At 53.4% G+C, this 22539-nt stretch overlaps 1 protein-coding gene across 3 annotated transcripts in view; it reads right to left on the bottom strand.

Annotated features, from left to right (window-relative positions):
- Positions 1-3620: 3620 nt before the first annotated feature.
- EPHB3 (EPH receptor B3) overlaps positions 3621-22539 on the bottom strand; it is a 27927-nt gene continuing 9008 nt past the window's right edge. For 2 of the 3 annotated variants that reach the window (XM_069089349.1, XM_069089351.1), the window contains exons 2-16: positions 19662-19726; positions 18415-19087; positions 14543-14698; positions 13747-14097; positions 12807-12931; positions 11110-11269; positions 10470-10578; positions 9890-9942; positions 7895-8056; positions 7234-7481; positions 5727-5942; positions 5464-5613; positions 4699-4892; positions 4440-4595; positions 3621-3881 (exon numbers count right to left, since the gene is read on the bottom strand). In XM_069089349.1, coding sequence (XP_068945450.1) covers positions 3773-3881; positions 4440-4595; positions 4699-4892; positions 5464-5613; positions 5727-5942; positions 7234-7481; positions 7895-8056; positions 9890-9942; positions 10470-10578; positions 11110-11269; positions 12807-12931; positions 13747-14097; positions 14543-14698; positions 18415-19087; positions 19662-19726 — 2927 coding nt within the window. In that variant the 3' untranslated portion in view covers positions 3621-3772. The remainder of the gene's footprint in view (positions 3882-4439; positions 4596-4698; positions 4893-5463; positions 5614-5726; positions 5943-7233; positions 7482-7894; positions 8057-9889; positions 9943-10469; positions 10579-11109; positions 11270-12806; positions 12932-13746; positions 14098-14542; positions 14699-18414; positions 19088-19661; positions 19727-22539) is intronic. The other variant, XM_069089350.1, reaches the window with a different exon arrangement.

The raw sequence follows: 22539 nt of genomic DNA, 5'->3' as shown, positions 1-22539 counted from the left end.
TTAGGGACTTTAATTCCCTGGCATCTCTTTCCCCCCTTCCCCAGGGGAATCACTTATAGGATACACCAAAGTATGGCCCAGCTGGAGAGGAGCTTAGGGATCATCTGTTGTCCAAATCCTTCATTTTACAGATGTGAGAACAGAGTCCTAGAGAGGGGGAAGAGACTTTCCCAAGGACTAGAAGGTAATGGAAGAGCTGAGACTAGAACTCAGATCTCCTGGGATTTCCAGTCCCATGTTCTGTCACTCTACATACCACATCCAAGAGACAGGGACAAACTCTTTAGCCCCTCTTGGGGAGGGCGGGATCTGGCTCCCCAAACCCTGAAAAATCAGTGACCTAGAGCTGGAAGGAACCTAGCCCCTACCTCACTTTACTGATGAACAAATAGGTCCAGAAAGGGGAGAAATAACTTACCAAGATGGTAAGTGGCAGATTTAGATTCAGAGCTTGAGATTTAAAGTAATTAAGATTCAGAGGTTGAGATTTAAAGTATCAATGAACCCCTCCAGCCTTCCCATCTCTTCTGGCTCAGTTTGCCTCACTCCCTCCTCCCCTTGTTCACCTTTCTCTTCCCCATCTTCCCCTCTTTTTCTCTTTCTCTTTGCCCTCCCTCTTTCTTTCTCTATTTCCCCCTTTTTCTCTCCCTCTTCCTTTCTCTATCTCCCTCTTTCTCCTCCTCCTCCCTCTTCCTTACTCTCCCTTCTCTTCCTCCTCTCCTTCCTCCCTCTGTCTCCCCTTCTTTCTCTCCCTCTTCTTTTCTCTATTTCCCCTTTCTTTTTCCCCTCTCCTTCCTTCCTCCATCTCATCCTCTTTCTCTCCCCCTTTTTCTTCCCCCCTCCATTTCTTTCTCTCCTCTTCCTCTTCTCCTTCTTCCTTTCTCTATCTCCCCCTTTCTCTTCCCCTTCTCCTTCCTTTCTCTATCTCCCCCTTTCTCTTCCCCTTCTCCTTCCTTTCTCTACCTCCTCCTTTCTCTTTCCCCTCTCTTCCTTTCTGTCTCTCTCCTCTCCTTCTTCACTCTATTTCCTTCTCTTTCTCCTCTTTTTTCTCCCTCTTTTCCTTTCTCCTCTCTCCCTGTTTCTTTCCCCTTTTCCCTCTTATTCTTTCTCTCCTTTTCTCTTTTCCTCCAGCACAAAGACTCCAATCCTATTTGTTTCTTCTCCTGCTCTAAGGCCTGGGATAACACAGGCAGGGAGACCTCAGAGTCTCTGTTGTGGGGTAAACACCCAAGGCGGCTAACATGAGCAGGGGTGAGCGACAAGGGGACAAATGACCCAGGAGGCTAGTTGAGGTAAGGAAAACCTGGGGGAGAGATGCTGCCCACAAGCTCCCCTCCCTGTGGGGAGTGGGGACAGCAGGAATATGCCCTACTCCACTTCACTGAAGGCCTGGTAGATGTACCCAGGCACTGACACACCCCTTCACATGAGTCCAGCCTCCAGGACACCCCAGGCCCAGATAAGCCACTACGATTTGTGGGGGCTACTGCCCCAGCAGAGGGGAGGCCAGTTTGGGTTTGGTTGAATACCACATCTGACCTGGGCCTGGGGGTCCAATTCCTTCATGTATACAGAGGGAAACTGCGGTCTAGAAAGGTGAATGCCTTACCCGGGTGACAACAGGCAGATTCCTCTATTTAAAGCTGGAGGGGACATTAAAGTTCAGCCAATCCAACCCCCTTATTTTATATTTGGGAAAACTGTGACCCAAAGAGGTGGGCTGAATAATGAGCAAGAGTGCCCTTCCCCCATACAAAGAAGCAGCAAAAGCTGGATTTGAGCTTCCGTCCTGGCTCCAGACCTAGGCTTGTCCCCAGCCCCATCCATCCTCTTCCCACAAAAGCCTTTTGAAGACATTCAGTTGCTACACAAGTGTCTTATCGTTATTACTGACCAGGCCTGGGATTCTTTGGTGTACGGAAATTTCAGGGGGGGGGGAATACCTTCACCACCTGACCTTCAGTCTGCAGTCCTAGAAGGTAGCCTGGGGCACTGGGTAGTTAAAGGACTCACCCAGGGTCACACAACCAGTTTGCTGTCAGAAATAGGACTTGAATCCTGTTTGCCTCAGTTTCCCCAATTGTAAAATGAGTTGGAGAAGGAAATGGCAAACTCCTTCAGTATCTTTGCCAAGAAAAGCCCAGATGGGGTCACAGAGTCGGACACAATGAAACCATGGCAAACCTGAACTCCCTGACTCTGAGGCTAGCTTTCTAACCCCCATCCCAGGTGCCCAGGATGGGGGGAGAGGGAGGAGGAAGAGTGGGGGAAACAAGTGTGCCTATTTCCTAAGCCTTTGCACCGACTGTGACCCGGGCTTTGGGCTGCTCTCCCTTCTCCTTTCCCAATCCCTGAAGCTCCCATCAGATCAGAGGCCTTGTCTAAATTCTCCCCTACTTGGATCTGTTGCCTTCCTGAAATCACTTTGTATCCATCAAGTGATCTGTCTATATGCTGTATACTATGCCAGCCCCAGGCAAATATAAGCCCTTTGAGTATAGGCATGGCTTTATTTCCTGGGTGCCTACCAGAGTGCCAGGCACAGAGAAGGGCTTCTTAGCTGAACAGTTGTCTGTATCCCCACCAGAATGTAAGTGCCCTGAGGGTAGCATATCCCCAGCATTCAGCACGGTGCCTAACTCACCCAATAAAACTCTGTGGATGGATCGGCTGATTAGCATGTATCTCTCTAGGAGGGTGTTAAGTGCCCTGAGGGCACAGGGTGGTTTCATTTGCTTTTTCCCTTTGTATCCCAAATGCCAAGTGCATGGTGAGACCCAAATAAGTTTCTTTAGTGAAGTTGACCTTGTTTGGAGTTGACCATAGAGGTCGCTCTATAGAATTCTGAAAGCTTGGGGGCGGGGATCTGGAGGGTGGACAGAGGTCAGGGCTTGAGCAGAGTGTGTTCCCCTCACCTCAAGAACGGGACCAGGCAGAGGTAGCTTGGGGGTAGAATGAGTGGGAGGCATCAGAGCAATGACTTATTGCCTTTATTCTGCTGACAGCCCGAAGGGCCCCCCCAGCTGGACCCAAGCTCTCCCATGCTCACACGCGCACTGGGCAGAAGGGCTAGCACGCACAGCAGACATCCAGACATCCATTCTCTGGCTCTGTGAGTCTCTAAGGGGCAGGGGGGGGGCTGCTCCTTGGCTGGCCCCCTACCCATTTTGGAAGCCAGCCTCAGCACCAAGCAGGCTGAAGGGGGAAGGGGGGCACGGCTGGGAGGTATCAGGAAGGAGGCAGGTCCTAGCCCTCCCCAGAGAGTCCCTGTGCAAACTTGTAGTGATGGTGGCTGGCTCCAGAGCAGGGCTGGGGTGTCACGTACATCCCCTCACTCCCTGAAGCTTTCCCCCCTCCAGTTTCTGAGGGAGGGCCTGCTTTTTGTCTACCCGGGGGGCCCTGATGCAGGCTAGAGCACCCCCAGGCTCACCACTGCAGTCACTCCATCATGGAGAACACCCAAGTCTGAGGCTACAGGGGCACCCCCCTGTCCGAGAGCAGGGAGGCCTGGGCCCCATGGGGGATGGGTGGTGGCATGACCCCCATCCCCTAATCCGTCTTCAATATGAAGAGGTAGTGTCTGTCCTAAGTGTCCTGGCCCTTCTGTTGCCCGTGGAGGGGACACAGGCCACTGCAGAGGGGGCTTCCGCTGGTCCCCCGACTCATCGTGTACTTTGGGGCGGCAGCCCTTGACCAAGCATCCAAACGTCCGAATGTCTGGCCACTCAGAGTCCCTGTGGCACCCGGGGCCATCCGGGGCCTCTGGCGGGGGTCAGACCTGCACAGGCAGCGTTTGATTCATCTGCAATCTCATATCCTGGATGCTGCTTAGGATCTTCTTCTGGTGTCCGGCCAAAGTCACTCCAATCCGGAGCAGGTCCCTGGGGGGAAGGGGGGGCGGCAAAGGACAATTGGTGAACTTCCCCAGGTTATCCTTTTTTCTACCTCTGCCCTTTGTAACCAGGCCTCATCCCCTTGTGGGAGAACCCACCCACACTTTCTAGCCTCCTCGCTTCTCTGGGCATTCTAGGGATTCTCCCAGAATCCCATGGCTCCAGTGTTCAAGGCTCAGGCCAAGCCCACCTCCTCCAAGAGGCCTTCCCAATTCCCCCAGCTGTTAGCCCCACCACCCCTTCCACAATCCAAAAGAACTCTGTACACAATTGGTATTGACTTATCCTAACTCAGATTCTCCCCCTCTAATTAGAAGGTGAGTTTCTTGAGGACAGGGACTATCTTAGGGTAGTCTTTTAATCCCTAGCACCTCATTTTATAAATGAGGAAATGAATTTTCAGAGAAGTTAAGGGATACTGGGCCAGAGTCTGGCCCTTAGTGGTCAAGGAGGATGACCCCAGTGATTTGGCCAAGGTCACTTGTCCGGTCAGTGGCAGAGCCAGGACTCAGGACCCTTCCCACTGCTGACTCAACAGACACTCACTCTGCTGTCATCTGGGCTACGAGGTCAAAGGAGGCGAAGCCAGCACTGACGAAGCTTTCCTTATACCGCCCCATCTTGATGGCATCCAGCCAGTCCCCCACCGTGGTGAAGGTGGTGTAGTCAGGGACCGTTCGGTCTAACAGGGGCTGGGACACCCTGTGGGCAGAGAAGAGAACCATGTCACCCCCTGGGGAGGGAGCTAGGGGGGGCTCGGAACCTGGGGCATGCTCCAGGCGGGATGGGGGAGGGGGGCACGTACCCAGACTGGACGCTGGCAATGACCTTCAGGCTGGCTGCATTCCGAATCAGCTTGTCCAAGGTATTGACAATTTGAGCAAACTTGGGCCTCAGATTCCGGTCCCGCACCCAGCAGTCCAGCATGAGCTGGTGAAGGGCAGTGGGGCAGTCCATGGGGGGTGGCAGGCGGTAATCCTGTTCCACAGCATTGATCACCTGGAGCCAGGGGCGGAGGCATGAGCCATTGGCCCTAGGGACCTGGGAGTCCTTCCTCTCCATCCCCCCATTTCAGAACTGTCGCCTCCCAATGAGGCTCAGCTCTCCCCAGTTCCCTCTGGCTAACAATGTTCCCACTCTCCTCCACTCCTCCCAGAAGATTGGCTCAGACTTCCTGGCAAGCATTTAATAAGAGCTTCTGTTCAGTCAAAGGTGAACCTTTGGGGGGGCAGGATGCTTGGCCCTACATAGTAGGGCCTTTAGATCATCTCCAAGAACTCTGAGCTCCAATCCCCTCATTTTACAGATGAGGAAACTGAGGCCCAGAGAGGGGATGAGACACACCTAAAGTCATGAATTTAGAGCTGGAAAGAATCTTAGAGGAAGCCCAAGAGGATTCAGGTGACTTGTCCCACCAGGCCCCTCGTCCTGGGGCTCCAAATCCAGGCCACTTTGCACTGTACTCTCCTTGCCCCTACTTAACAAGAGTCTTGGACTGAATGAAATGAAGCAATGCTGGTCTAAATGCAGCGGCCCCCTCCCTCTACCTGGTCTCCCAGTCCCCACTTACGTCTTGATTGCTCATGTCCCAGTAGGGCCGTTCTCCATAGCTCATCACCTCCCACATGACGATTCCATAGCTCCAGACATCACTGGCCGATGTGAACTTTCGGTAAGCGATGGCTTCGGGGGCTGTCCATCGGATGGGGATCTTCCCCCCCTGGTGGAGAGGGGACACAGGCCCTTCACCCTGGATTCAGAGCTGGCTGTCTCCACCCAGTTAGCAGCACCTCCCCCACCTGCCCTCCCACCCCATCATTCCCTGACCCGTACCAATGAGCTGGTATAGGTGGGGTCGGCAGGGTCATCCTCCAGAAAGCGGGAGAGGCCAAAGTCGGAGACTTTGCACACCAGGTTGCTGTTTACCAGGATGTTCCGGGCAGCCAGGTCCCGGTGGACATAGTTCATCTCAGACAGGTACTTCATGCCCGCTGCGATGCCCCGTAACATGCCCACCAGCTGGATCACGGTGAACTGCCCATCATTCAGCTGGAGAGTAGGAACACACAGACTTGGGCTGCAGCCCATGCCTTCCTGTCTGCTAAAGCTTCCCTCCCCCTCAAGAGTAATGAATGACCTAGATCCCCCCTATTTGGGGGAGGGGTGCATGTGCATGTGTGTGCGTGTGTGTGTGTGTGCATGTGTATGTGTGGCAGGGTGCCTTCTCTCCCTTTGAAAAATTAAAATAAAATGTAATTGACATCCACTGTTTTAACATCAGTTCCAAAGGTGCCCATCCTCTTTCCCTTCCCAGAGAGCTAGCCCTTATAACAGAAAAAAAGGGGGAGGGAAGAGGGACCAAGCAATTCAGCAACACTAACCAACATACTGGAGAAAAGTAGCATTGTAGACAATGTTCCACAATGTCCCACAGTCCCCCACCTCTTCAAAGAAGGGGGGAAAGGGAGCACTTGACCTTTGGGGACTAAGGAGGGTGACAGTCTGTCACCCATAGCTTGGTGCTCAGGACTCCATGGGAGAGGGTCAGGGCATGGTTCCTTAAGGTTTATAACATATTTTATATACCCGAGCTCACTGGAGCCTCCCCATGGGCTCAGCTTGGAAGAGGGACCACTGCTGTCCTTTGGGGCCAGCCACGACCCAGACCTGTGACTAGATCAAGTTGGGGCACTCTCCCAAGGCAGTCTGGCCATATCTCTAAGGATTTTAGAGAGGTGAAGCTGCCTGTCCAAGGGATCAAGGCCAGATTTTCCACGCTGGGAAGCAGGCTCTCTATCTACTCTGATTTGGGGCATAGTTAATCCCCTCTGCCCATGCAGACACGATGCACCTGCTACACAGTGTATAATGTTAGAAATGCCTGGATGGTGCCACACTATTATTATACCCATTTTATGGAGGAAGAAACTGAGGCTCGGCATCCTTTCTGCCTCACTGCCTCTGCCTTCTCTGGCTATCTCTAGATAGAGGCTAGATGACCGCTTGTCAGGCATGTTAGCAAGAGGATTTCTTTTCATCCGTGGGTTAAACTAGCCAGCAACTGGAATAACTCAGATTCTTTGATTTGAGGCAAGGAGAGGAAGAACACTGGGGCATACTAGGCAGCTGAAGACCCAGATTTGAGTTCTAATCAGCTCTATGGCCTTGGATAGGTCACTTAACTTCTCTGGGACTCAGTGTGCTCATCTGTAAAAGAGGGCTAAGATGATTTGCCTGGCCCACCCTCCCAGCACTGTGAGAATCAAATGAGATGGGATGGGAATACACTTGGGGAGCATAAACGCCAGCAGGGAGGAATCTCTGGGCTGGAGGCACTCACTCGGAGGAAGGAGTCAAGGGCACAGTTCTCCATGAACTCGGTGAGGATCATGACAGGCCGGCTCTTGGTGACCACACCCTCCAGGCGGATGATATTGGGGTGATCAAACTGGCCCATGATAGAGGCCTCACTCAGGAAGTCTCGCCGCTGCCTTTCCGTATAGCCGGCCTTCAGGGTCTTTATGGCCACGAACAGCTCCCGGCGGCCTGGCTGCTTCAGCCGGCCCCTGCATACCTCGCCAAACTCCCCTGCATATCACAGTCCATGGATTACACAGTATCCCTTGTGGATGCACTCCCCTCTCCCAAGAGAAAGTAAGCCACTCCCAGGCCAAGACCGCTTGGGATTTATGAAGAGCCCCAGATATAGCTTGGCACACAGGAAGCTGAATGGCTTCAGACTCTAATGCCCACCCTCCAGGTCTCTAGAGGAGAGATCTTAATCTGGGGCTGTGACCTTTTTTCTCCATATATTTTGATGACTGTATGTCAATAAAACTGTTTTCCTTTGGAATCCAGTGGATTTTATTTTCTGTATTTAAGAACATCACTTGGAGAAGGCACTAGTTCATGCCAAATGGACAAAGGGCAAGAGACCCTGCCTAGAGGGACAAGGCCAACCGAGTATTTGCTCCCTCCCTTTCCCCTCCCTGGTGACTCACCAGCTCCGATCACCTCCTCAATCTTGACACAAGAGACATCAATCTCTTTGGCAAACTCCCTCACAGCTTCATTGGGGTCTTCATAAGTGAAGGGATCGATGTAAACCTTCATGCCAGGGGCAACTGAGGGCAGAAGAGAGGGATCAGGGAGGGGCAGGGTTCCTGGAGCGGGGAGGGAAGAGGTAGCACTCAGGTTGGTCAGCTTTAAGGGGATAGACTTGGCAGAGAACTAGAGACATTTGGGAGTCTTTTTCCACTTATTTTGGGGGGTTGCACCCACCATTATATCAGTTTAGGGATCTCAAAGAGAGCCTGAAGATCAGAGGCTGACTAGAAGTAACTTTTCTTTATCCTTTGCCCCTACACAGGAGCCCCAGTGAGAGTTACATGCAGGGAATGGCCCTCCCCATCCTGCCTGCCCTCTGGCCAAAGTGGCAGCCAAATATGGGGCATCCTCTGGAGCCCCTTGTTGCCCAGTACCCTGGTAGCTCCCAAGAGCTCCCATGTCTTCCTTGGGCATCTCTCTCAGCTTTCCCCATGGCCACCAGTTCAGTCCAGACCCTCATCACCGCCTGCCTGGTTTAGCAGCTGACCTAACCATTCAGCCACCTGCTTGCCTTTAGTCACTCCCACCTTCCAATCAAATGTTGGCCACAGCAATCTCCCTTAAACCCTACTTTCAGCAAGTCACCCCCATTGTCTACCAGACCCAGCCAGATGCACTGGGCAGCCAACTCACTTTGGCTTAAATCCTTCTGTCTGGTTTGCAAAGTTCCCCATCCACCACCCCACCCATTCCTGGCCCATAGGCTCCAGCTAGACCAGTCTCCTCTTTCTCCCCCACCCTCCCCCTTGGGCTGTGTCCCCACTTCCTCTCTGCACCCTCCAAATAGTCACTCATCTCTAAGGCACCATCTTCCCCTCTCCATCTAGCCAAAATAACTTCATCCTTTAATACCCAGCTCAAACCCCCTCCTATCTGCCCTTAGCACCACCACATCCTGACCACAGCCTAGTGATCACAGGACTATGCAGTACATCACACTCCTCTGTTTCCCTTCTCCCTGCCTGGAATGCACTCACTCCTCACCTCCACCTCTTAGAATGCCTCAACACAAAGGTAACGTCCCACATGAGGACCTTGCTGACTCGTCTTCTCCCTAGCTACCAGTGCTAGCTGATGGGACAGTGAGGAGAGTACCAGACTCGAGTTTGAATGTCAGCTTTTTGACTCCCTACCTGTGGAACCTTGAGCAAGCCCTTCCACCTTAGCCTCATTCTCCTCATCTATAAAATGAACCCATCAAGCTGTACTCTGGTCCTCTGGCTGATTCCAAATTGCAGGCTAGATGGCCTCTGAAGCCCCCTCTGGCTCTCAGCCTGCAGGCCTGTGACCTGGGAGCTAGCCTACAAATATTTCTTTATGTGTACATGTGATCTTTCCTGCTGGAATCTGGGCTCCTTGTATGTAATCAAGCCATAGTTTCAAGAATAAGCCTTCTTTTCTGGCATTCTTTGAGTATTGAAATGTGCATATTCATGGAGCATTGTAAGCTTTGAGGACAGGGAGTCCTTGGTCTTGTGTCCCCAGCAGCCAGCAGAGTAGCAGAGTACCTGGCCCAGAGTGGGTGTCTAGTGATCGTTTCCTAATCAGGGGATGATCTAGCACCAGCTTGTTCCCAGTCTGCATGTCTGGTCTCCCCCAGCTAGACTAGATCCTCCTTGAGGGTGTAGACCACATGGCAGGCCTCTGAGAATCTTAGCACAGCGCAGGCACCCAGGAGGCAGGCACCCAGGAGGAGGCACCCAGGAGGCAGGCACCCGAGGAGAGCAGAATGAGTTACATGCTCTTCATGACCCCAAACCCAAGTAGGGCTTGAGGAAAGCAAAGGTGGGACAGGAAGCTGGACGGCGGGTGTGAAGCCCCTGGTGGCGAGGAGCCTAGAATGCCTGGGGTCCCTGGGGAGGAGAAAGAGGGCTCTTCTCATCACTTACTGTACTGTTGAAGCTTCTCTGTGTACTCCGAGTCAGAACCATGACGCTGCTTCCTGGAGGAGAGAAAACAGGGACAGGTGGAAGGGTCAGTCCTGGAGATAGCCCCACATAAACACCTCCTTGTCTGGCCCCCAGAGGGTGGATGTGGGCAAATCCCAGGCAGCAGAGAGAATTCATTGTCCAGTGGAAAGAATGGGACATGGGAAGACCTGGGCTCCAATCTTGCCTCTAACACAAAGCCCCTTTGTGACCTTAGTCAAGTCACTCTCCACATCCTCAGTAAAATGAGGGGTTTGGACTAGACAGTCTTTAAGTTCTTTCCAAATCTAGATCCTTTGTCACTTCCCTCTCTCAGCCTCAGTTTCCTCAACTGTAAAATGAGAGAGTTAGACTCCAGTTGAAGCTCTAGGACCTGATGTATCCAGGGACTAATGCGAGAGAGACATAGGCACTATGGGGAGCTCTTGGAAGGAGAGGGTGGTCTCAAGAGGGGTTGTGGAAGTGGGGCACCCTCTATGCCAGGGGAGCACGATTTGATCCAGGGCCCCCAGTACTGCTGTTAGAGGGAGGAGGAGCAGACCTGAGGCAGACGATGGCAATGACAACCACCACCACGAGGAAGACCAGACCGGCAGTGGCTGAGCCCACAATGAGGGGAAGCTGCTCTTGGAGTTGTTGGGCCCCTGAACCTAAAGACAGGAAAAGGTATTTGAGTGATCCACCGGGAGAGAGCATCCGGAGGGGCTCCCCTCCACCAACCAACCAGGGCCCTGGGCAGGAGGGAAAGGGTTAAGGAGTGGGGATGGAAGAATGAGGAATCCTGAGAAACACAGGAAGACCTGCATGAACAGATGCAGAGAGAAGTAAGTGAGAGGCACCAAAAGAACCGCATCTCAATGATGACCAAGATCTAAATGACAAGACCACCCACATGAAGCCAGATGCTTCCAGTAAAGGCCCCAGGGGACAGATAACGAAGTATATACTTCTCCGTTGGACAGATAGGTGGGGGGGGGTGCAACTGGGGCAGACTACAGTGTCAGGCATAATCACAGGATGGGGTGATCTTCCTTCAATTTTACTGTTACAAGGGAGGATTCAATTTGGAGGGAGGGAGGGGAAGAGACATTTCCAGGAATGGCTGGGATGTAGAACAATTTAGGAGTGAATAAAGCAGAGGGAGTTGGGAGGTAGGAGAGGGTTGACTGGGTACTACTCACCTCTCTCCCCTGTGGTCTCAAACTCAGCAGGGTGGCTGTACTGGCCATAGCCAGCCACAGTCCGAGCTCGGACCTGTACCACGTAACAGGCATCTGGCCGCAACCCATCCAGCTGTACAGAGTTCCTTTGGCTGGTCACCGTGGAAGCAATGCCCTCACTCTGCAGGGGTCAAAGAGAGCCATGGGGGGCTCTGAAGGGCACCCCTTCCACCCATCTCCCTGAGACTCCCATCCCAGAGGGTCCCATTCCTTTTGGTCTGGGGACAAGCAGAGGTGGGATCTCCACATCCTTTATGGAAGGAAGCAGAGACAAGACTCTCTGGAACTCCCCATGACCTTACCTGAGCAGTGCCAAGGAAGGCACTTGAGCCCTTCCCTAATTTACTCTTTACTTGCCCCTTCCCATGGACAAATCCTCTCCTACAGCCACACTCTAAGCCCCTCCCATATCATCTGTCTCATTTATTGTCCAGACGGTTTCAGTCGTGTCTGAAACTCTGTGACCCCGTGTGAAGTTTTCTTGCCAGAGATACTGGAGTAGTTTGCCATTTTCTTCTCCAGTTCATTTTACAGATGAGGAAAGTGGGGCAAACAGGTTGAGGGACTTGCCCAGGGTCACACAGCTAGTAAGTTTCCAAGGCTAGATTTGAACTCTGTTCTTTCTGACTCCAGTCCAGTGCTCTCTCATTTAAACTAGTGCAATAGCCTCCCAATTGGTGTCCCTGCTTCAAGTATCTCCCTACTCTAATCCATCCTCCTCACAACTTCCAAAATAATCTTTCTCAAGTGCAGGTGTGACAGGCCACTCTCTTGCTCAAGAGCCTTTAGTGGCTAGCTCCCTATTGCCTCTGTCTGTCATTGAAAACCTTCCCCAGCCTGGTCCTAATCAACCTTTCCATGCTTGGTGTAGAAGACTACCCTTGCTCTCATCTCTGTTCCAGGCACTCTTCCACTTGGGGCTGCCTTGGGATGACATTTCCAGTCACCATGGCCATGCCTTTGCCCAGGTTGACTCTTGCCTGGAATGGCCTCCCTCATCATGATAGCACAGGAGACCTCTCAGGATTCCCTGGGTCATTACTAGGTCCTTCCAACCCTTTGCTTCATCATAGGATAATGTTCTGGCTCCCCTGCCCACAGAACGTAAGACCCTGCTCCTGCCTTTGCCTTGGCGGTAGGCACTTAATGGATATTTCCTGAATGAATGAATGAATGAATGAGTGCTCAACCAATCTCCCTCCTTAGCTCCTCCCTTCCTTCACCCCCATGGGGTCTGACACACAGGACTCCAACCCCAACTTCAGTCCTCCCAGGCCCTTTCTCGACCCCTAGTTCTGTCCCACACCAGCTCTGTTCCCCACACGTACACACACATGTACCCACACATGCACGCAAACACACACATATACCCATGCGCAAACACAAGCTACACACATGCACAAATGTATAAGCACATGCACACAGAACAGGCTGATATGCACACACCTATGTGCAAGCACACATACATATTTGCACACTCATGCTAAAGCCTTACCCACGTGTGCATACCTGCCTACACACACATGCAAACACACATTCTATAGCCACTTGCACACACGTACAAACACGCCTGTGCACACTCATGTGCATACACAGAGTACAATCCCATAGGATGTACCTAACTTGCACACACATGTGCAAGCACATGCTGCACTAACCTTCTCAAAGTACTTCATCTCATAGTCTAAAATGATGCCATTGGGCCGCTCCGGGGGAGCCCAGGACAGGGTCAGGCTGCTTCCGGAGCTGCTGTGGAGACGCATGGTAGGCACCTCTGATGGAGCTGGGGGCAGAGGGGAGAAGTCAAAATCCAGCTTCCCTGGTCCTCCCCTTTCCACCAGGAAGCCCACCCAGAGACAACACACTGCCCGGGAAAGAGTTCTGACTCTGGGGCTTTGGGATCTGGATTCAAATCCTGCGGGTGATGCTACCTGGGTGCTTTGCCACTCATTTGCCCTCCCTGTGCCTCAGTCTCCACCTTTGCAAATGAGAGAGTTAGATACAATGGCCTCTGAGGTGCCTCGCAGGTCTAGATTTATGATCTCGTACCCACAGCCTCAGCCTCAAGGGTCTGCTCAGGAAGAGGCAGGATCCAACCCTAAGTAAAGAGCCTGACACTAGCCATGAGTCCGTCTGTGGCATCCGCCCTACAGGCCTAATACGGCCCTCTGAAGGGCCCTGAAGACAGGAGTAGGCATTCTCATCCCTTACCTCCAGAAAATTCCAGTAGAATATAAACTCCCTGAGGGCAGGAACTGCTTTGAGTTCTCTCTTTGTATCCTCATTCCCTAACACTCATAGCTAGTGTTTGTTGGCTTGGGTAGGATTAGAAAAGGCAGCTCTTGAACTCAGGCCCCATTTGGGACCCTGGTCTAGAGATGCTGGGACCCCCTGCCTGGATGTTGTGTCCCACCCATCCCTAGCAGGCCACCTTGATCTCACCAGAAAGCATACAAGAGACCCCAACCCTGACCTCAGGTCCTAGTCTTGACCTTGAGGCTGCTTTGTCCTCTCACTTCCCCCAGTCCCTGTGATTTCCTGGCTAGTGTGAAGAGTGGTAACTAGGGTGGCCAGGAAGCCCCCAGAGCCCTTCCTCACCAGCTTGATTGGTGGTGATGTTCACGGCAGCATAGCGCGGTGGCAGGGGGCTCTTGCCGGAGACGCCATTGACAGCCTGCACCTCAAAGCTGTAGCGTGTGTGGGCCAGCAGTCGGCTCACATGTACCCGCCGCTCTGTCAGCCCCAGCTGCCGGGGCACAAACTCCACATTGTCATCACAGCGGGAGCAGGTAGCCAGGCCCGACGTGCCAGGCCCCCCCTGGCACTTCTTGCAGATGACATTATAGAGGAGATCATCTCGGCCCCCCAGGTCCCGGGGCTCACTCCACTCCAACACCAGTGACGTCTCATTCACATTGGAAATCACACTGTGGGGTGGGGACGGCACAGCTGGTGGAGGGAGAGTGGAGAAGGAGATGTCAGGGGAAGGGGGATGAGATGGGGGGGGCAAGGACATGGGGAAGCTGCCCCTGAGGACCATTCCTGACCCCCATCCCATACCCCCTAGGACCATCCCCCATCCCCAGGACCATCCCACCCCCCCACTACCCCCCACCCCCCAGGACCATCTCTGCCCCCTTCCCCAGGCTTCTACCCTAATGAAAGGACAGACAGATACACCGGAGACAAACCACCCCAGGCAGGGGTGGGCCAGGAAGATTTCACTTTCTCTCTCAATTTGCCCTGCGGTAAAAGCCCAGCTGGCTGCTCTTGGAAAGGCCCTTTGAACCAGCTAGTTTGAGAAAATAAGGGGGATTGGTGGAAGTGGAAATACCCCCCCCCCCAATCCTGGGTCAAAGTCAGGGCCAGAGATCAAAGCACAATGGTCACTCACTAGTGCAGGCACTGTCAGGAGGGTCAGAGTCAGCACGGTAAAAGTTGTTATGGCAAATACAGATGGTGGCGGCAGCAGACGTTGTGCGGCTGTTGGGGGGGCAAGGGAGGCAGGGTCCCTCTCCCTGTTTCGCCTTGAAGCTCCCAGGAGGACAGGCTATTAGAAATCACAGAACAGAATCTGGTCATTCCTCTCTCAGACCAAAGGGAAAACAGACCTCCTTCCCCACAAAAAAACCCTTTGCACTATTCAGCAAGGTCTTTGAGACCGCCACCCCCCTCCCCCCCAGCATAGGCCTTGGCTCCCCCTCCCCTTGCCTCTCCTCCTAGACCCCAGGGTAATGCCAAGATTGCCCAATCCCAGCCACAGTAACAAGGGGCCCTTCTGGCCCCATGGAAACCTGTGTCAGCGGATTTCTCCCCCCCCCCCCCTCCCGCCCCCCCCCCCCAGCCTGGGGGCCTCAGGGACTACGTCAGCCTTGCCACCTGGCCAGCTTGGGCTTGTTGGACTTGGAGCAAGGCAGAGGAGGAAGAGACCACCGGGGGGGCTGGAAGTAGAACCCCTTTCCACTCAATCAGATTAACAAAAGCCTGACACTTTAGGGGAGCCCCAGACCCCTCCCAGGTCACCCATGGCTCCAGGAGGAACCAGCTCCCCAGAACACTCAGAAATGACCAGGATCTCAGGACCCTCAGAACCTCCCCCCCCCCCCACCCCGCCCCCCCCCCCCCCCCCCCAACCCCCCCCCCCCCCTTTCCCTCACCCCCCCCCACCCCCGCCATCAATTCTTACACTGAGAACAGTGGCCCTATTATTCTTGATGGCCCCTGGCGGCAGCGGGCTAAGGAATAGTGAGGTCTCCAGCCCAGGTTGTGGGTGGAAGAGACAGGTTATAGCCAAGACCCTGAGGCATCTCCCAATGAGCTTCTGGAGCAATCTCAAAGAGACCAGCAGAGTACTCAGCACCCACTAAGGGACACTGCACAGAGAAGGCTCCACTGAGGGATGGAAGGGCTGAGGGGCTCTCTGGCATATGCTGAGAATGGTAAGGAGGCCAGGAGAGAAGCTGCCAGTCCTGTCATGGGGCATCAGAGCCACCAGGGACCCCAGAGATGGTCCAGGGCAACAATCAAGTATCTGTGCATCCCCAATACTGAGCACACAGTAGGTCTTCTACAGGATACTTATTTGTTGAGTTTGAATTTGAGTTGAATACAGACAAGGTCCCAAAGTGAAATGACTTACCCAAGGCCACACTGTGTGTAAGCTAGGATTAGAACCCAAGACCTGACTCAAATTTTGGATTCCAATTCAATAAAAATAGCATTGGGATTCTATTAGAATGCTTCCTTGTTGCCCCAGCGCCTACCTTAACCCAGCTAAATAGCAATAATAATCCTTAAAAAAAAAAACCCACCAGATCTATGATTTCATTTATGGAGGGAGTTTCCAGTGAGGATTTAGCACCTGGTTCTGCAACTTTTGGTCTTAAGGTGTTGCCCAGGGAACTCAGAGGTTAAGTAACTTGGCCAGGGTCACACAGCCAGTAGGTGACAGGGAGGATGATCAGCACCATCACATATAAACTCCCATGAGAATTCTGATGAATTCAAGCTGCCATTTCCATGGTGCTTTAAGGTTGAAAGGACCTTGCACATATCAAGTCATTTGCTCTTCTCCATAGGGCAGGGAGGAGGCACTGCAGCTTCCTATCATTATGTCCACTTTGCAGATTAAGAAATGGAGGCCACCAGGCTAAGGGATTTGTTTACTGTCACATAGCTTGGAAGTGTCAGAAAGAAGATCTGAATGCAGGCCCTCCAGTATCCAATTGCAGCACACCTTTGATGCTTGCTACCTAGGTCACCTCAGCCTCAGTTTTCTCCTCTATAAAAGGAGACGACTGTATTAGATGGTCTCTGAAGTCCTTTCGAGCTCTTGATCTGTACTCCTATAATCTTTGACATTATTTACTGTCCCTGGGCTTCAGTTTCCCCTGCTGCAAAGTGAGGGTTTGGACTACATGGCTTCTGAGATTCCTTCCAACTCTAGATAAGCCTATCACCCTTAGTCACTTAACCTCCCCATGCCTCAGTTTCCCTTGCTGTAGAGTGAGAGGGTTGCACTCAGGGTCCCTTTCAGTTCTGATCTTCTGACAGTGCTTGCTCATGTCCCCGTGTGCCAATCTGTGTCTCCACTCTTTATTTGCCACCCAAGTCTACCCCATCTCCAACTATCTAGCCAGTACACTGATATAATGAAATGGCTCATCATTTACCCCTCTGCTGTCCTCTAGTATTTACCCTTATCCCCCCAAGGCAGGTGATGGGAGAATCTGAAGCAGGAACTGTGGCCACCTTTCGGGCTCAGTCACACAATTGTGCCCTCTCCAAAGCTCAAACCCAAGGTGGGTGGGAGACACCCCCCAGGGTGGCCCCCTTGCTCCTCTCTCTGGGCCTCACTCCCTCTCCCCTTTCCCCTCCCCTTCCCCACCACACCATTCCTTGCTAAAAGTGGCACGGCCAGTTGCTAAGGGAACCCAAGAACATTTCCTGCCTGGGCCTTGCAGAGTGCCCTGCTGCCCCTCCCTCTCTCCTGGATGAGGACTCCAGACAGCATCCTAACCCTCAGGATCCCCAGCTCCAAGCCCGGGCCCAGGGAGCTAGGTCTAGCAGGAATTCCAGCCTCTCCTGTCTGGTCCCCAGAATCTGTCCACATTTAGGGGCCAGGAAATTAGCCTGGAGGTAATAGGCAGATTCCTCTTCAGAAATGCCTTCTGTCGGGCAGCTAGGTATCATGGGAAGAACACTGACTACTCAATCAGGAGAATGGACCAGGAGTCCTAGCTACCATGCAGCCTAAGGCAAGTCCCAACCTCTCTGGGCCTCAGTCTTCTCATCTGGAAAATGGGGGCAATAATAGCCATCCCACTGATCTTACAAGCTGATCATCAGGATCAAAAGAAATAATGGAAGCTGGGGCAGCTGGGTGGCACAATGAATAGAGCACCAGCCCTGAAGTCAGGAGGACCTGAGTTCAAATCCAGCCTCAGACACTTAACACTTAACAATCTGTGTGACTTTGGGCAAGTCACTTAACCCCAATTGCCCTGCCTTCCCCCCCTACAATAAATATTGTTTTAAAATAAAGAAATAATGAAAGTAAAAGTGTCTTAGAACAGGTCACACAACCCTAAGAGTTTGGAAGTAGACCCAGCCCCCTCCCTATTAGCCTGACCAGCAATCTATCTGGCCCTCAAAAAGTCGTTGACAAAACAGTACTGGTCTTGGAGAACAGTTAAGGAAACATACCACCCTCATCAAGGCAAAAGGTGGGGGACTACAAGGGCAGAATGCTGTATACATTGTCAGACCAAACATCATCTCTGCACCAGGTGCCTTTGTTATGAGGGAGAGGTCAATTTGGGGGAGGAATGTTGAGTAGTTCTAGAAACAATTGTGATAAAAAAAAGAAAAGGGGTCAGTAAAACAACTTTTAAAAAATAATTTTTCAAAAGGTGTTCAGTCAGTGACAGAATAGCTCAGTGGTCTTATGTCCAGGCCTTACCAAGCACAGGCCTAGCACATGTTCTGACCAAGGGATGCAGCAGTCTCAGGAAGTTTCTGTCTGACAGGGCTCCCCTCTTGTCGATCTCCCTCTCATTGCCCAGAAACAAACACTCCCTTCCAGCCCAGCCCTCAGGGCCCAATCCACCTTGAGTGGGCACTGGGTACCAACTAGGATTAGGGAGACTGGGCAGGTAGCCATGAATCTGGGCCATTCAGATGCCCTTCCCTCTTCTCTCCCCTACCCCCTTACCTGCCAAGGCCAGAGCCATGCCAGGCGTGCCCATGCCGCCCACTTTCACTCACCCTGACACTGAGTCTCCTTGGCACTGGGTTCATAGCCTGCGGCACAGGTGCAGGCCCCCACGGGCACCATCCACTCGCCGTCCCCGTTGCAGTACAGTTTCAGCGGCACGGAGACCTCCACAGCATTGGGGATACAGGTGCCTGGAGCGATGACTAGCGAGGTGGGCTCCGCCCCCGTGAGGGTCTCCGGAAAGAGGGCAAAGCTGGCGATGGTTCGGGCGCATTTCTTGTAGAAGACCCGGACGGAGATGAGGGACATGCAGGCCCCCTGGTCCTGGAAGGCCAGGTAGAAGCCGGCCTTGGAGAGCGGCCCAAAGCTGCGCACCTTGGTGTTCACGCGGCCGGCATCAAGGCGCGAGAAGCTCTCGTCTGGGGCGATGGTGTCCACCTTGATGTAGGGATTCTCCATCCAGAACGGGCTGGAGGCAGAGGCCACGTCGCTGTCCGCCTCATAATAGAAGAGGTTGAAGGTCTCCTTGCACGAGCCGGGGATGTTGGGGATGCTGTTGCAGTCGCGGACGGTGAACTTGATTTCCACGTACACGCGCTGCACCTCTCGCCGGCGGATGAAGCCCGTCCGCAGCCAGTTGTTCTGGCTGCTTTCTCGCACGTTGCACACCTGGTATGTCCGGATGGGGTTCATGGCCGCGTCGTAACCACTGACTTCTTCCCACTGCGGAGCAAAGAGAGCAGCTCAGAGCTGGTCCCGGAGGCCAGTGGGAGGGAAGCCCAAAGCACCGTGGCCCACTTGGCCCCAGTCATTGGACAGATCAGGCAAACGGAGGGCAGAGGGGGCAAGAGCCTCGTCCTCCCGGTCACGCGGCCAGCTAGGGGCCAAGCTGGGATCCGATTTCCTAGACAGGGCTACCTCTCGAGGCAGGGGATGTTAGACAGGGGATGAGGCACAGAGTAGAGAGGAGTGAGGTAGATGAGACTGATGGCAGCAGAAGCGAATGCCCCAGAAATGCCGCGTGAAAGGAAACAGGCATCCCAGGAAAGGGCCGAATCAGCGGCAACCAGTGAGCTGGGCTGGTGGCTAAAGATGGCGGTGGTGTGGCCCCTGGGGGCTTTGCCCTAGGGATCAAAGACCAACAGGCAGGCAAAGGCTGGGGGCAGGTTCAGAAAGGAGGTGGCCATGCTTTCTGGGCACCAGGAAAGTTCTGGCTGTCCGGGGTAGCAGGGGCTGGTGGGGAGGGAGGGAGCTGGTCCCACTCAGCAGAGCGGATGGGGAGAGAGGGCAGTCTTACCCCAGTTTCTGGGTGCGGTGTCCATGCCAGTTCAGATGTTACCCACTTTGTGTCCATGAGGGTCTCTGAAAGGGGGGTAGAGAGAAGAGAAAGGTCAGACACTCAGCTAGCCCAGAAGGAAGAGAAAATAAGGGAAAGGAAGTTGCCCCAAGCAGGGGGTTAACAAAGGGGAAACATGGCCAGGCCTGGGCCTGGGCTGGGGGGCAAAAGTTCAGGTAACACACCTTAAAGGAGCTCTCCACCTATCCGACACAGATTTAGAGCCAAAAGTAACGTGCAAAGCCCAACTCCCTCATTTTACAGAGGAGGAAACTGAGAACCAAAGTAACACGATTGTGATTAGTTATACTGGGAGCAAGGGCCAGAGCCAGTCTTTGAACCCAAAAACTTGGGTTTCCAGCCCACAAGATCATGCTGCCTTCCATCTGCTCCTCAGCAGAAGACACAGTAGAAGAAGGAACTGGAAGGCACTCTCTTCTCCTCATCCCCAAGGCCCCACTCCCTCTCCTGCCTCAGGGATCCAAGCCCCAAGGAGGCCCCAAGAACTGGCAGAGGTCCTGAAGGTCAGAGCCCTGGGGATGAGGGGTGGGTATCTGTTGCTGACCCTGAAGGCCTGGGTTAATGAGGCTGGAGCTACAGGCTGGTTCACACACCTACGGACCTTACTAATCCCCACACAAAGAGCCCGGCTGGTCCTTTATCCCTGAACAAAAGACTGTGTGTGCCCAGACCCCCGCTGGCCCACTTACTCCCCTGACTCCAAGCCCAACACAAAGGGCCAACCACACACACAGCCCAGCAGAGAAAAGGGGCTGCTAGGGGGAGGGGCATGAGCCCTAGGGACCCCTGGCCTTTCCTGCCTGGCACTGGCCAGTGCCGATGGTCTGTCCTCCCATTACCAGCCAGAGAGAATGTAGCAGCAATCCTTTGGATCCCAAACAACAGCTCGAACCCTGACAAAATGGTAGATGTAGCCCTGCTAAGGCCCAGCCACCCTGGAAGCAAGGACAGGCCTCAAGTAGAAGGGAAGGATAAGGAGGTGCAAACACTTCTACCTCAGGAAAAAGAAGGTGCCCTCTGGTCTTTCCTCTGCTTTGTACAAGGAAAGGTGAAGAAGCCAGGAATCCAAGAAGGGGAAGGGCCTTGGGCCATGCAGGCCGACCTCTTGCCCATCACTGTCCCAGCTGGGAATCCCCAGGAGAGCAGCCTTGGTAGTGGTGAGCTGTCCAGCCTCTTCCTGAATCTTCCCTAGCAGCAGGGAGTTCACTAGCTCACAAGAAAGCCAATCCACCAATTAGTCCAAGTTATTAGGAGATAGAGACTTCTGTCCCCTCCTGTCTCTGAAGAGAGGCAGGCTAGCTCAAGGTTCCTGGCACTGGGGGGGTCTAAGGAGCCTGGAGGAGAAGCCAGGTGTGTCGCTGTAATAGGTCAGGGTGTAAGGGAAAGGGAAACCTAGGGCAGTGTCCCCAGAGGCAGATGGAACAAGAAGCCATTTCCTAGGGAGGGAGTGCCTTCTTCTGACCCCCAGGGGGCTACCTGCTGAGGGGGAACAATAGATAACTTCTCAGGAAATGTCTAGCAAGCTCCACTGAGAGACTGACAGCTCCAGACAGGTCAGGCTCTGAGCAGGAGACAGAGGGAGAGATGAAGCAGCAGAGGGCAAAGGTGGACAGAGATGAGCCGGCAGAGAGTGAGGCCCACATGACACTGTGCAGGGGAAGACCCTGGCTTTGGTGGCCAGCAGGCTGGGGCTCAAACCAAGCATCTGCTGCTAGCTACCTGGTGGACTCGCCTACCCCTGGAGGAAGCCTTGAGAAAGGGACTGGGCACAGAGTCTGGGTCCCAAAGGTCTGGCTTCAAACACACTGCGGGAGACATGTGCTCATAGGAATGACGATGAGAAGAGCTAACATTTCTACGGTGCTTTTTCCTATGTGCCAGATCCTGTGCTGGATACTTTACAAGTATCTCATTTGATCTTCATAACAACCCTGGAAGTTAGGTGCTATTATGATCACCATTTTACAGGTGAGGCAAGTGACTTGCCCAAGATCATACAGCTAGTACCTGTGGGGGTTGAATTTGAACTCAGGTCCTCCTGACTCCAGGCCTGGTGTTCGTGCACTGTGGCGCCATCTAGCTGCCTCTAGTTATGTGATCATGGGCAAATCACTTCTCTGAAGTGCTATAGACATGTCAGTAATTAACAGATGACCTCTGAGGTCCCTTCCAGCTCCTGACCAATCAGGTTCAATCACCTTGTTTGAGGGCAGAGGAAGGGAAGCAACGTGACTAAGGTCACAGAGGCAGTAGGTGCCAGAACTCAAACCCCAGCACATCTTCCTTCATAGAAACTTCCACAGACATCGAGGAGCAGAACAAAAGTGTGGACACTTAAAAAGCTATCATAGATGCAGAGACACAGGGGTAGAGGTTCAGAGAGGCAGTGATGAAACCCTCTCCCTTTACAGACCAGGAAACTATCTGAGGAGGCTTCCTGCTGCCAAGTCCAAGGCCCCAGTCATTAAACTCTTCTGTCTGTTATGGAGACTGGGAATGCAGGCTGGGCCAACATCGACATACACATGCGTGCCCGCGCGCGCGCACACACACGCACACGCACACAAGCGCACACACACACACGCACACGCACACACACTCACTCACTCCAAGACAGTCTAAAGGAACCAGAGAGCGAGATGGGGAGAGCAGCAGCCAGTAAGACAGACACAGAGTGAGAAGCTGCCAAGGTCTCCCCTGCAGCCAGCAGCCCCGAGAATTCCTGTCCCTGGGAGTGATTGGAGCCAAGCTGCTCCCCTCTCCCAGCCCCAGAGCAGGCAGGCAGGCAGGCAGGCAAGCAGGCAGGCAGCTCGGGCTC

This window comes from Petaurus breviceps, unplaced genomic scaffold (assembly GCF_028583685.1).
Source record: "Petaurus breviceps papuanus isolate PSGF00001 unplaced genomic scaffold, PetGlider_PUasm1.0 186, whole genome shotgun sequence".
Lineage (NCBI taxonomy): Eukaryota > Metazoa > Chordata > Mammalia > Diprotodontia > Petauridae > Petaurus > Petaurus breviceps.
The sequence above is the reverse complement of the archived record's forward strand: the minus strand, read 5'-3'. Positions and strand labels throughout refer to the sequence as shown.